Genomic DNA, 13,697 nt, shown 5'->3' with positions numbered 1-13,697 from the left:
TCACACCATCCTCTGAAGGGGTTACCCAAATTGCCGACAGGGAATCAGGACGCAGACCACTCTGGCTTGTTCCATGCTGAACAGGGACACAGGGTGAGGCAATTGGAGCACCCCTTCAGTGGGTCTATCTGAAAGACTCCCAAATTGCATAAGTCTTATCTCTAGGGGGAAAAGAAAGTCCTTGACTGGTGAATAGGAGATGTGAAGGAGAAGTAAGGGCAAGAATAATTAGCATTACAAGTTCTAGACAAAGAACTAGAAGAAAGAACACGGCAAATTTCAAATGTTCATATGAGAGTCCATTGGAATTTCTTGATGAGAGCTTCATAAAGCATCCCTCTATTGGGTTCCTCCTCATGTTTCTTTTGTCTGCCAAGGCTATACTCTAGAGTGATAGATTCAGGATTTGCTTTCAGGCATTTTGATAGCTGTTGAAGTGGTTAGAATCAGTGTCAGTTCCCTCTCGAAGGCTTCTAGATAGAGGCAGAAAACAAATTTATCCATCATTTTAGAACAATAGCTGGTTGTCTCCCTTAGCTACAGGTGGGCACTACAGTATTGCAGACCAAGATTTTAACTTACATCTGAGCAGCACTTTCTGATTAGGAACAAAATCATCAATGAGAAATAATTGTCTAAATAACTTTTTATATGGATTTAAGTCTAATGTCTGAGAAGTGTAATCCCTTGAACTCTTAAAGAAATATACTGATGACTTTACTCTTTGGTTATACGGTTATACTTTCCTTTTGGGTGTTTAAGACCATACAGTTGGCCCAAATAAATTAATTTTTACCCTTAAGGGCTGTTTCTACTGTTTTCCCTTTGTCACTGTGAATGCTCAACCTGTGTCTAATGTTCAACTGAAATCTTTCTGTTCACTTGCTCCTCCCTCTTGTCTTCTCTGTCACTTCGGGAAAATTTCAGGCATTTTTATTGTTCCAAATCTACACCCATTAAGATTCTATGAATTCATTTAGACAGCTTCTACAACATACATGATGCATATGGTTGGGACTGATTCCACTGTGAATAGGAAAATGTGAACTATCACTTGCATTTATAATTGGAAGCTTTCTTTTTCTTTTTTTCTCCTAGTGTTCACATGCGTGAAATCTGCAGGGCTGTCCCAGCAGTTCAGGGAACATCAGGGCCAACTCTTCTTTGTTTTGACTCCTCTTTTCCTTAGTACATGGCTTCCTCCTTAAGATCCAACAGATTAGCTGGAGTTCTATCCATCATATCCTGTCAGCAGGAGGGAGAAATCGTAGAGGGGCACACCTCATCCTTTGAGGTTTGCCTTCTTCCTTATAAATCTCTCCAAGAAGCCATATATTCTGCTTCATTATGCGTAGTGGTACTAGAGCCAGGGGGTGCCAACTTGTGAGAGCCGCTTCTCCTCCCAGCTCCAAATTCTCCATCCTCAGCTGGAAGCTTGATATTAGCCATGGAACATTGTTTATATCATGGAAAATTGGCAAATCCCCAAATTTGGAGCTTCCTGGGCTCTGCCTGAACCCTTTCTTTCTCCCAGAACTGGTTGTGAAACATTTACTAGCAACCACATTCCATTGGGTAGAACTCAGGCACAGGCCGTATCTGGCTGGAATGGCAACTGGAAGATGTTGCTGTTTGTCTAGGTGACTGTTCCTACCTTTGAAAACAGTTAAGTCCAGGGGCCATTGAGATGGCTAAGCAGGTAAAGGTGCTTGCCACTAAGCCTGATGATCTGAGTTCGATTCCCCAGGACCCATATAGTAAAAGAAGAGAATGACTTGTTTCCTGACAAAGTAAACAGAATGTAGTGAAAAACATCATTGAATCCTATGTTGAAGTCCAAGCAAGCATGGCGATAGCCCTTTTTAGTGGCTTTCTCTTGTTTCTCTGTGCCCCATAGTGCCATAGTTATTCTGAATTCAACTAGGTAACTCTGCAACAAATGACCTTCTATGCTGTTACTGTTGCTTTCTCACACATTGATATTTCTCTCTTTATAACCAAAGCCCAGTGAACAGCAGGCTACTATGTTCAATTAACTTCACAAAAGCTGAAAGATACTTTTAGGAAATTGTAGTGACAAGGAACACTTAGCAACATGCCCATATTCCAAGGTCATGACTCCCTAGCTGTCCAAGTCACCCCCTTACTCCAGCCTGCCTTTGGTCCTAGGGATGTTTTGCTCTCTCCTTGGTGGAAATCTATCCTCCCTCAACCAGAAGTAACAGAAACCCTGACATGCAGAAGTTCAGCTCCCATTTAAAGTGCACAAACCAACTTCTCACCCCCACACGTTCTGAAAGTGCACAGGCACCAGATTTTATGAAGAATGCTTTAGTCCTGCAGCATAAACAGTTATACAGTAACTACTTATAAATAACCTAACTTAGCGGAAACTGTAAAGTTGGTTGGCTGTTAAATGGGGTGGAGGTTGTAAAAGCTGCCTAGCTGCTCACTGAAGCAGATTCTATTATGTGAGCTCAACAGAACTGGGTTAGATTGGTTATGAGGCAAGACAGAAACACACCCTAGGAAATGTTAAAAAGAACTAGACAGAAGCAGTATCCTTGTTAAAAACAGAAGCATCCCCACTCTTTCAGCACTATCAAAGTCTGTATCCCATCCACACCCAAACATCCTGCTGAGTTGAAAAGTTGTTTACATTGAAGCCTTTGCAGGGTGGAGGCCACTGAGTGGGAGAGGAAATTGTGATTCTATCTCAACAAGGTCAAATGTGGTAAAAGCACAAGTGCAACCATAATCTGTTTTCTAATATCTGCTGTGGTCAGATGCTGAGGCTAGATGCAGAAGTGGGGCTCCATGGGCTGGAGGAAAGGGCCCCATCCAATGAACAACATGAAAGACATCAGCGGTTTCTGTGTTTCACACAGTGGGAAAACTAAAATGAGAGGTCAGGTCTCTAGGCCAAGTTCTCAGAGGTGCTCATGGGGGAGCCGGAGTAAATAACTAGTCTTTACCCCTAGTCCCTTCTACATTATTTTAGGGTCTAGCGTCAAGGAATAGATTCCTAAGAACTGTTTGAACAAGTATTGTTACTCATGTTTCACTAATGTGGTTTTAGGTCTGCAGATTTGATTCCACCTGTAGGTACTCTGCCAGTGGCTACACTGAGTGTGGATTGTACAATCCTTGGAAGTGCCAGTTCATACCCAGTTATGGGAATGATGCTTCCTGAATTGAGACTGAGGGTAACTGTAACATCAGAATGGAGTGTCTCTGGTTGAGGGATTGAATTAGTTGGCTCCATGATGTTAGTGCTCTGATAGATTTTCTATGGTTCTCTTTTCCTCTGAGTTATAAGATAGCTGCAGTTGCTCTAACTTTAAGTCATCTAGTGTCAGTATCTAAGCTGAAAGGAAGGGCAGATTAAAAAAATGTCTTGCTCACATTTTCTCACACCATTCTTTTGCTGAGGGAGAGTCTTTTCTGAAAGTGTCTAACAGACTCCCTTATTTCTTTGCCAGTCATTGTTAGAGGTAATTAGCTCACCACTATAAAAAAAGACATTGAAGAAAAAAAAAAAACACCTAAAAAGAGATGGGGGAAATCACATGATTCCACCAGCTCTAGCTCTAAGAAACCTTATGGTCTCTAGGCAGGAAGGGAGACACTGTCTCAAAAAGACCAAAAAAAAAAAAAAAAAAAAAAACCCCCCCAAAAAAAAAAAAAAAAAAAAAAACCCAAAAAACAAAACACCAACAACAAAAAACCCCAAAACAACATGCTTCTGTTCCTATGCCTATGGGCAGAGGGTACTGGGAACATGACCAGCGTGATCTGCCATAGATTCATTCTTACATTGAAGATGGAGTGATGTGTTTTAATGTATTTCATGTTACCAAAGGAAAAGAGAAGGTCTAAAAGTATTTAGAAAAGGAGACATCACAGGTGGTTTACAATAGCAACTGAAGTTTACTTTCTCTGTATTGTGTAGAGTAATGACTGTATGGGGTAGTGACTCTGCATGGATAGTGACTATATAGAGTAATGACTCCTTTGGCTTTGTCTGACTTGAGGAGAATCATGCCTTTCATCTGAGGAAGTATATTGGACCCGCAATGCCTCAGCAGCTGTTAGAATTTTCCTTTAACAGCTTCAGACATACTGCAGTTATTTGAGTTTTGTGGATGGGCAGCTTGGGAGCCTGTATATTTCCCTACCTATTTCCTCCAGGGTAGAGTGACAGAAATCTTCTTCTCCAGACAGACATTAGGAAAATAACTTCAAAACACTTAATGTGATGACCAAGCTGATTTCAAAAACATCTGTGATTGAAGAACTGGTTTAGATGGGGGAAGGGCACTAGGGCAATAGAAACGGTACCATTCTTCTCTCCCAGGGCTCACAGATCACTGTAGCTATTTGTGTTGAAGGTTGTGTTAATTAATAAGGTGAAGCGATACAGATACCAAGGAATGCTGGGCATCATTGCTTCATATCTAAGGAGGCAGAACAGCCGGATTCCAAAGTCAGGTGCATCATGAAGACAAGGTTCTTTTATAAATGTGGGGACCTGCTTGGGAGAAATGAGGGCACCAATGGGTTTTGAGAAAAGTGATTCAGAGAATCTATCTTGTACCATTTTGTACCTCTCAGAACTGTGGAGGCTGTGGATAAGATGCTGTTGTCAAAACACTTTCTAGCATTCCATGTGAGCTTCAGAAAAATGTATGGATCTTTGTCATATCCTTTCCTGGGAGGAAAACAGTGGGCTGTCACTGTAAGGTTTCCTTTTAAAGGCATGGACAGCTCTAACTGCAGTAAAGGTCCTTTCTTCCACCTATCTTCCATAAAAAGTTGACAAAGAAAATGGAAAGTGAAATTCCTGGAGCTAACACTGAAGTGGGAAGAGAAGAAACAGTACTTCTCAGAAGTTGTGCTAGAGGACCCTGTAGAAGAGATCTGTAAGATCAGCTTCAACAGGACCAGCCTTGGATCTGGGCAGAACTGACCCTGAGGTTATGCAGAGGTCAACCAACTGCTGGGAACTGCCCCCTGCAAAAGGGCATTTAGGGGATTAATCTCTGAGGATAATGGCCATAAAATCCTGAGAAAAGAGGGTTTTGCATATTCAGTTTGGGTGGGTCCCCTTTCAACAGTGCAGGCAGAGAGCTTTAGTAAACCTGGCTCTCTACAGTTGGTATTGAGGTCAAACTTGCTTATAAAACCTCTAGAGATAGGTTCATTTCTTTAAAATATAAACTTAAGTAGGCATCTCCAGAACATACTATCATATATGTAGTATATTCATGATGTGAAGGTTTGGGGGCACATTATTTATTGGGCAATGTCTCCCATCCCTCTGCTTCCAAATTCTTGACACCCATAAAACTGGTGAAATAGATATTACTGTAGACATGACTGATACTCTTTGAGAGCTAAGACGACCTAATTAAAGTGTGTTATAAGTGTTTTGGGGGCTGGTGAGATGGCACAGTAAGTAAAGGTACTTGCTGCCAAGCTCAGTGATCTATGTTCAGTCCCCAGGACCCACATGGTGGAAGGAGAGAATCAACTCCCATAAATTGCCCTCTGACTCCTACACATGTGATGCCCCCACACATACACCCATATAGAATAAATGTAATTAATGGGCAAGGAACTTACTTTTGAAAAAGTGTTTTTGCAGTGTGAGTGTTAAAGCTTATAAAATAACTCGTTATACAAATTCTGTGTTTGAAAATGGTAAACATAGGCGTACAGGAGTTCACGCATTTTCTATTTTTTAAAGTAGTTCCTCATTCCTGCATTCTCCATGCTTAAATATTATACAACATTTATATAGTTTTGGTACTCATTAATTTTTTAAAAGCCTTAAGGTATTGAGTTCACTGGTCTACTGCTTTCTTGAAAAACAGGTTTTCCTTTGGACTTCCCATTTCATGAAGACTTGGAAAGACAGCATCACCTACTTCCCTCTCTGCAGCTTTGTCCCCTAGAGAAGGACATCCTTTATCATTATCCTACGTCTAGTGGTCAGAATTGGGACATCTGGACCAGGGCTGTTTACTGAGGGCCAATGCTACAAAATCCTGGGGTAGACCCCAGCCCTTGTGGTGTACTTAAACTCTTCCAGAAACAGAGAGGCAGTATTTTGTTTGGGTGAAACACCATGAAGTCGTCTGTATTTGGGAAATTGAAGTGAGTCTGGGCAGGGTACAGAAAACTGTCCTTTCTCCACCAGATTCCAAACTGCCCATTTCCACTCATACAATGGAAGAGAAAGCTAGGTGTAGATAGAGAAATGGGGAACACTGGAAAAAAGTAGAGATCAGTGCGATGTGAGCTACACTTGTATCCATATCTTCATGCAGACTTCTAGGCCGAGAAGCATCTTTGTACTCTGACAGTTGGGAACCAAATTCTAGTTCTATTTGGAGTGTGACTTTGAAAGGCTGGATTTATTTCATTTGTGTAATGGGGATATTGGGCTTATCTATCTAAATTGTTGATTATCAGAATCACTTGAGAGAAATGTAGCCATGAGCTCCTAAGTGCTGGTGTTTAACAGTGATGATATACTTTCCCATACACTATTACTTCTTGAATTTCTGGACTTATGATGTTTGGTTCTTTTTCCACTTGGATGACAAGTGAAATTTGACAGAGTTCCTGAAAACAGGAACAGTTCAATCATGCCATTTTATAAATGCTTGTTCAATCTTCCACTTGTCTATTTGCCCAACAGTGTAACATGTAAAAAGTGTGTGGTGGTTGGTAATGGAGCAGTGCTGAAGAATAAGACATTAGGAGAAAAAATCGACTCCTATGATGTAATAATAAGGTAAATATATCTCCTACTTATTAAACTAGATTTGTTTGAAAAGAACGTGTTTTCCCACTTTAGGACAGCTGCGTTTTAAAATTACTGTCTTTATGTACTTGATTATACCAGTTTCTGCCTTGGTTTCTGGTTATGGTGAAAGCTAGATTTCTAGTCAGTGATTTAGCAAATATTTAATAGGTCCTCTTAATATCCCTGGGACACATTTACCCACAGAGATCACAGTGGGTGAGAATGGCGTTCGTGTTCCCTGTGGTGTTTACATTCTAATGGAAGGAGGTAAACAACAGTAATACATAAGAATACTGGAAGAGGGGCTGGAGAGATGGGTCAGCAGGTAAGAGCACTGGCTGCTTTTGCAGAGGACCTGTACGATGCTGCGTTCATATCCCAGCATCTACATGGTGGCTAACAACCATCTGCAACTCCAGTTCGACACCCTCTTCTGGCTTCCACAGCACTATGTGACATGAGTGCACTTACATCATATATATATATATATATATAACTTTTAAAAATAAGTATAATGTATACAAATAAAAAAGATGATAATGATTGAGTGACTGCTTGGGATGGGTGACCACTTTGAAGAGGAAACATGTAAGTTGGACCTAAGTGACCATATAAGGCCAGCTATAGGAAGGCTCTGGAGGAACAATGCAGAGACTCCATTGCAGGTCCTTAGAAGCTTCCTTCTGAGTTTGTGAGGAGCAGCAGATGTCCCAGTGGAGTATTGGGTTGTGAACTCTGCAGTGGTCTAATTGGAAGCTGAAGAGGTGGGCAAGGAGTAGGCTATGCAGGACTTTTAAAGTCAGGATTAGAAGCTTGCATTTTTAAGTGCAATCGGAGCTTTTGAAGGCCTTTGGACAGGAACTTACTGAAATCTGGTTGTCTTTAAAGTATTCTGGCTGCAGCAGACAATGGAACATGAGGGACAAGTTGGGGTATGAGGCATAGTTAAGTTGCTGTATTTGGGCAGCTGATGCTGGTGACTTGGGCAGAATTATCATGGAAGAGAAATGGGAAAGTGGACAGACAAAATTTGCTGTCTTATTTGATGTGAGGAGCACTGCAAATAAAGGAAGCAGGCATTTTTCCAATTTTTTTCAGTTTAGTAAACTGGGTGAGAATATAATTTAGCAAGTTTGTGGGAGATTGGTATAGGCTCAGGTGCAGAGGAAAAATCAAAATTTCTGTATTAAAATGTTAGATTTGAGATGTTTTTGAGAAATGTAGTAGACAAGGCGACAGTTACATAAACAAATTAAACTTTCAGTAGTGAGCAGCTTATATGAGCTGTATTGAAAATGCTTTATTATTTTCAATGCATGTGTTTTGCCTGCATGTAAGTACACCATTTGTGTGCAGTACCCCACAGAAACAGAAGACGGTGTCAGATCCCCTTGAACTGGAGTTACGGATGGTTGTTAGCTGCCATGTGGGTACTGGAAATTGAACCAGGGTCCTCTGGAAGAACAGCAAGTGTTCTTAACCACTTAGCATCTCTCCAGCCCCTCATGAGCTATATTTAAACCATGGGCTTAGTAAGATTCCCCAGGGAGAGACCAAAAGACACAAGGGCCTTGGAACTGAGGTTTGGCGTGCTGAGGACTTCAGAGGTCAAACAAAGAAAAAGTCTTGGACAAAGGGTCCACCAGTGAGGTATGAAGAAAAGGAAACAATCCCTGAATCCAAGAGAGCTGGGTGCTTTGAAAGAGGGATCACTGGGTCCTAATCATGATGAGAGTTTATGCAAGACAGGGGTGGAGGGGTCAGCTGGACTGTCAACCTAAAGGTCATTGTCACCTCTGACAAAAGCAAACTTTAGGCAGGACATGGCAGAAGCTCAGCAGGAATGGAATGAGCAGAGAATGACAGATGAGGAGAGGGAGAAACCAATATGGTCAACTCCAGAAATGTTCTGAAGGGTGAAAAATGAACTTGTCCTCGGAGGTGACTTACAGAATAAAAGGCAGATTGTTAAACAGCTGAATTGAGTAGAGAACTAGTAAGGTAAAGAGGTCAGGGGCCAGAGTGCAAGTGGGATTAGTTTTTTGTAATGGAAAAGAGAATATGACTTTCATTCAGCACCAGTCATCTCTTATACATAGTGCTAGGGAAATTGCTTTCCTATCTATTGTCTGAATAACAGGTGAGGTTGTTACTAGGGCTGTGTGTGTGTGTTAGTAGTAGCTTTCAACAGCCACTCTGGTTTTCCTAATATATTGGGGCAATACATTAGGATGGACTTGGCAATGTTTGGAGGTTGCCTGGGTTACAAGCCGATTTCTGCATAGCAAGCTCACTATATTTTTTATTACCCATTTTGAGGACTCTGATAATTTATAAAACAATTCTGAACGATTTGCCAATTTCTCTACTTACAAATTTTTAACTCTGATGATTCTGACCCATGGAAAGTGTTTGTATGGAAACGCCATAGGTACATTTTGTAAATCATTGCAAGTGTCTTATAATACAGCCAGTGGCAAAGGGTAAAACGGGATTTATCCTCCTAGGGGACAGTGTTTGGGAAACAAAACATTCCCTTTTTTAATGGAATGCCTTCATAGTGTGTTCATAAATAGTGTGTTTAACCTTGGCTTTGAACATACCCAATAGTAGATCCTAAGTTTTCCAGTTCATTAACAAAAGGCGTTCGTCTAAATAAGTGTAATACAGCAATTTTCATTAAGTTCGGAAAACAATTTTGATGGGTCGTTAAGCCAACTTAAATGTGATTCTTCATGCCTGTCACTTAGATGCACATTCTTGTGTTATAAGATTATATGACTATAGGTATTTAACTTTCTGGATTTCAGGGCTGTTATCTATAAATCCAGGGGGTGGGGGTGGGGGGGTTGTCCACCAAGGTCTCACTTAACTATAGTATTTCTGTGGTTCTGTTGCCATTTGTTTTAGTCTTGTGCAGGTCAAACTGAATTATTGTCTCCATAATTCGGTTTTGAATACAGCTAAACATCTCATGAAAAGGAATGATCTCCCTGGCCATTACTGTAAAAGCTTAGTTGTCTAAAGACTCAAAACTTGATGAAAGTGGCTCATACTCCACTTGGTCTACATTCTTGTGTGTCTTACTACCCACAGAATGAATAATGGTCCTGTTTTAGGACACGAAAAGGACGTTGGGAGAAGGACAACCTTCCGACTTTTTTATCCAGAATCTGTTTTTACAGATCCCAGGCACAGTGATCCTGAAACTACAGCGGTTTTCATTGCTTTTAAGCCAAATGATTTAAAGTGGCTGATAGAAATATTGGGAAGGAGAAAAATAGTAAGTTGGCAAAAATGATCTGCTTCGGATTACCTTCAGTAGTTTTTTTCCTTAAAAAAGAAAAAGACAATCACAACATCCCATGTTCTAAATTCTTTATTTCAGAATACTAATGGTTTTTGGAAGAAACCAGCCTTAAAACTGATCTATAAACCATACCAAATCAGAATATTAGATCCTTACATTATTAGAGCAGCAGCTTACGAACTGCTTCATTTTCCAAAAGTGTTTCCCAAAAATCAGGTATGTATGATTGTATTATTGAATGGGTTCCAACTAAAGATCCAGCTAAGGGAACAGAGGGAGACTGCTTTCAGAGCCATGGCTCATGTGGTATTTTCCTAGGACAACAGTTATATAGGACATTATATGGATATTATCTTTATGCCTTTTCAGGTTGCAAAGAAAGTTGGTATAAGTGGAGTTGTGGGCTTGGATTACTTTGTCTTTGTAGGGCTTTCCCAGGCCTTTTCTGAGTGTCCAAATGACACTCAGAAGAGTTTCTGTTTCTCATAACTGCATCTTCAGTAGTCTGCAATAAGGACGGCGTGACTAATTGGGCTGCTGGGCAGCCTTGTGCTCATAGTAGCCTCAGGATAAGTGCATAGCTTTCTGGAGTAAAAGAACTGTCTCAGATATTCTGTTAGTCAACTTTGTGTTACAGTGAAATATGACAGAAAAGCTAGTTTGGAAGAAAAGATTTATTTAGCTCAGTTTGGGAACTTAAAATCTAACATTGTTGGCTCCATGCTAGGAATGGCACATCATTATGAGAGTGTGTTAGAGTGCTTATATCTCAAAGTCAGGAACTAGAGAAGAGCCCTTTAGAGGGCACACCCCAGTGGCATACCCACCTCCCACAAGAATTCACCTCTTAAAGATCCACAGCACTTTGTAGTAGCACCACCCTGGGGGACCAAACATTTACATGTGTATGTTTTATAAACATTCACCAAACCATAGCACACTGCCAGAAATACCAGAAAAGCCTGAGAAAATGGAGGATAATAACGGTAGTCAAAACATTCTTCTGTGATCTCAGGGAAAACACTGGCTCAAAATTCTCGAGAAATGAGCAAGTTTGGAAGACGGCAGAGGACTGAGGAAGTTTGTTCTTTTGTTGTTGTTTGTATGCTGGAGGGATAGATTGAGAAGAAAGGAAAACTGAAGGGAGAAAGTGAGTAAATCTAGACAAAAGTTGCCAAGAGGAGATGGGATAATATGTACTGGATTAGTGGAGTTGCTTGAAGCTGCTTGGTTAGTCTTTTCTGAAAGTTTTATCAGGAGTATAAAATATAGCTACTTTAAGGCATACATGAATGAAGCCTTTCATGAGGCTGTTAGTGAACTGAGCTGTCCTTACATTTTGTTCATATGCTCAACTCGTGGGTTTTGCCTTTTCCATGAAGAGCCCGACTCATGCAATGATGCTGTTTTTGTTAAATATTACAGCAGGATACTATTCATTGACAGCTGTCCTCTGAGCTAATACTACAGCTAAATTTTATCAGAAAGGCTTTCCAAGATTTGTTTGTTCTTTTCAGAGTGTGCTGTTTGGGACTTGAGTCTTAGTTTTTAACGATGGTTTAGATGTATTAAATGTTCAGAAATTCATTTTTTAATCAGACTAGGCCAACCAAGGATGTTTTAGGAGCATGTAGTTTATCTGAATTTTTAAAGGTCTTTTATTTCTCCCTAGAAACCCACACACCCCACAACAGGAATTATTGCCATCACGCTGGCATTTCACATATGCCATGAAGTTCACCTAGCTGGTTTTAGATACAACTTTTCTGACCTCAAGAGTCCTTTGCATTACTACGGGAGGGCCACCATGGATTTGATGAGTAAGGTAATTTCTTTATTGCTGGAAGGCCCATATTTCTCTATTGTGTGTGTTCATATTTGTGGGTGCACATATATGTGTGGGTGCATTGGCAGTCTTAGGTCAATGTTGGGTGTCACTTCTTTGTTTAAGATGATCTTTTACTGGTCTAGAGATCAGATCAAGTAGACTAAATTGGCTGGCCAACAAGCCACAGGGATCTACCTGTCTCCACCTCCCCAGGCTGAGACTGCAAGTGTATACCACCAAACTTCTCTTTTTATGTGGGAGCTGGAGATCAACCTCGAGTTCTCACAAGCACTTTACAAGCTGAGGTAGTGCCTCAGCCCCCGATATTTTTCTTTTTATACTCTTGTTTTACTGGGGGAAAGAGGTTAGGGAGTCTGATGGAGGTTACAGAGCTCCTAAAGGTTCAAAATAGGATTGTGACCCAGAGGTCATTTTACTACAGCAATTTCTAATTTCCGAGCCTCAGATTCTTTGCATAGTCTCAGGGATACTGCTGTTTCATCAAATCCAAATAGGGAACAAATCTCATTTTAGATATTTTTTGTTTATACTTCTTAAATAACTTGGTGTTGAGATATACAAACTCACCAAATCCTCACTATGCTTAGGGTAAATATTTCCATACTTGCATTTTTAGTTAAGTAGACAGGTTGGTCTAGAGCCATGTAATCCAATGAAAGAATCTTCTTGGCTAGAAAGTGGCAGACTTTTTTACTAGGTCATGTTCTTCTTGACTAGCCATCAATACTGAAGGTTTGATCCTCATGGTTTTAAATTTATTGAATGGGAAGGAATCTGCTCTCCCCTACTGAATTCTTAGATTAATGGCACATCGTGACAGGATTGAAATGTTATCAATACATTTGAAATTTTGAAGTATGAGTGCACTGGTATATGGCTGCAGCTCATGAAATCAGTCCCTTCCAACCATCCTGAGATACTGCAGTGTAGAAGTGGTATTGTTTAGGGTGGATTTTACTGCTGATTTTTGTTCCTCTAAAATACGATATATACTTGAGCTTGGAACAAATTTGGGCTCTTTTCTCAGCCCTAGTCTTTCCTATAGTACTTGTGGTAATTCCAGAGTCATAGAAAGAATGTAACAGTCTATCTAGAATAGAATACTGAAACAATTTCCTTAAGATATCCATCAAGAGAACAGATTAACAAAAAAATTTTTTTTGTGGTGCTAGAGATTGGATGCAGAGTGTTGTACATACTAAGCAATCACTGGACCACTAAGTTACACACCCAGCCCCAGAATTTTTTGTAGTACTAGAAATTGAACCCAGGGCCTCACAAATGGTTATGCAACCACTCTGCCACTGAGTTAGTATCTAACCTCTTATAAACTTCAGACAGGGTCCTGCCTTGCAGCCCAGACTGGCTTTGACTTGTGATCTTTCTGCCTCCCTTTCCCAAGCAGCTGAAATTATTGACATGCACCATTATGTTGGGCTCAGAATTACTGTTTTTAAAGGTGGAGGTGGATCAGTAGTTCAGGGTCATTCTCCATTACACTGTTGAGTTTGAGGCCAGCCTGGGCTATAAGAAATCCTGTCTTAAAAACAAACCCAGTCTCAGCCGGGTATGGTGGTGATGCCTTTAATCCCAGAAGCAGGGGGATCTGAGTTCGAGGCCAGCCTGGTCTACATGGTGAGTTCAGGCCAACTAGGGCTACAGGGAGACCCTGTTTCAAAAAGACAAAATAAATAAAAATGAAAAAAAAAATCACCCAGTCTCAA

At 40.5% G+C, this 13,697-nt stretch overlaps 1 protein-coding gene across 3 annotated transcripts in view; it reads left to right on the top strand.

Annotated features, from left to right (window-relative positions):
* Positions 1 to 13,697, top strand: part of St3gal6 (ST3 beta-galactoside alpha-2,3-sialyltransferase 6) — a 59,679-nt gene that overhangs the window by 40,770 nt on the left and 5,212 nt on the right. For 2 of the 3 annotated variants that reach the window (XM_029562611.1, XM_029562610.1), the window contains 4 exons: positions 6,707 to 6,802; positions 9,911 to 10,097; positions 10,203 to 10,340; positions 11,797 to 11,944. In XM_029562611.1, the coding sequence (XP_029418471.1) occupies positions 6,707 to 6,802; positions 9,911 to 10,097; positions 10,203 to 10,340; positions 11,797 to 11,944 (569 nt within the window). Of the gene's footprint in view, positions 1 to 6,706; positions 6,803 to 9,910; positions 10,098 to 10,202; positions 10,341 to 11,796; positions 11,950 to 13,697 lie in introns of all 3 variants that reach the window. The other variant, XM_008831252.3, reaches the window with a different exon arrangement.

This window comes from Nannospalax galili, unplaced genomic scaffold (assembly GCF_000622305.1).
Source record: "Nannospalax galili isolate Female #2095 unplaced genomic scaffold, S.galili_v1.0 scaffold355, whole genome shotgun sequence".
In the NCBI taxonomy this organism is placed as follows: domain Eukaryota; kingdom Metazoa; phylum Chordata; class Mammalia; order Rodentia; family Spalacidae; genus Nannospalax; species Nannospalax galili.
This window is presented reverse-complemented; position numbering and strand designations above follow the sequence as displayed.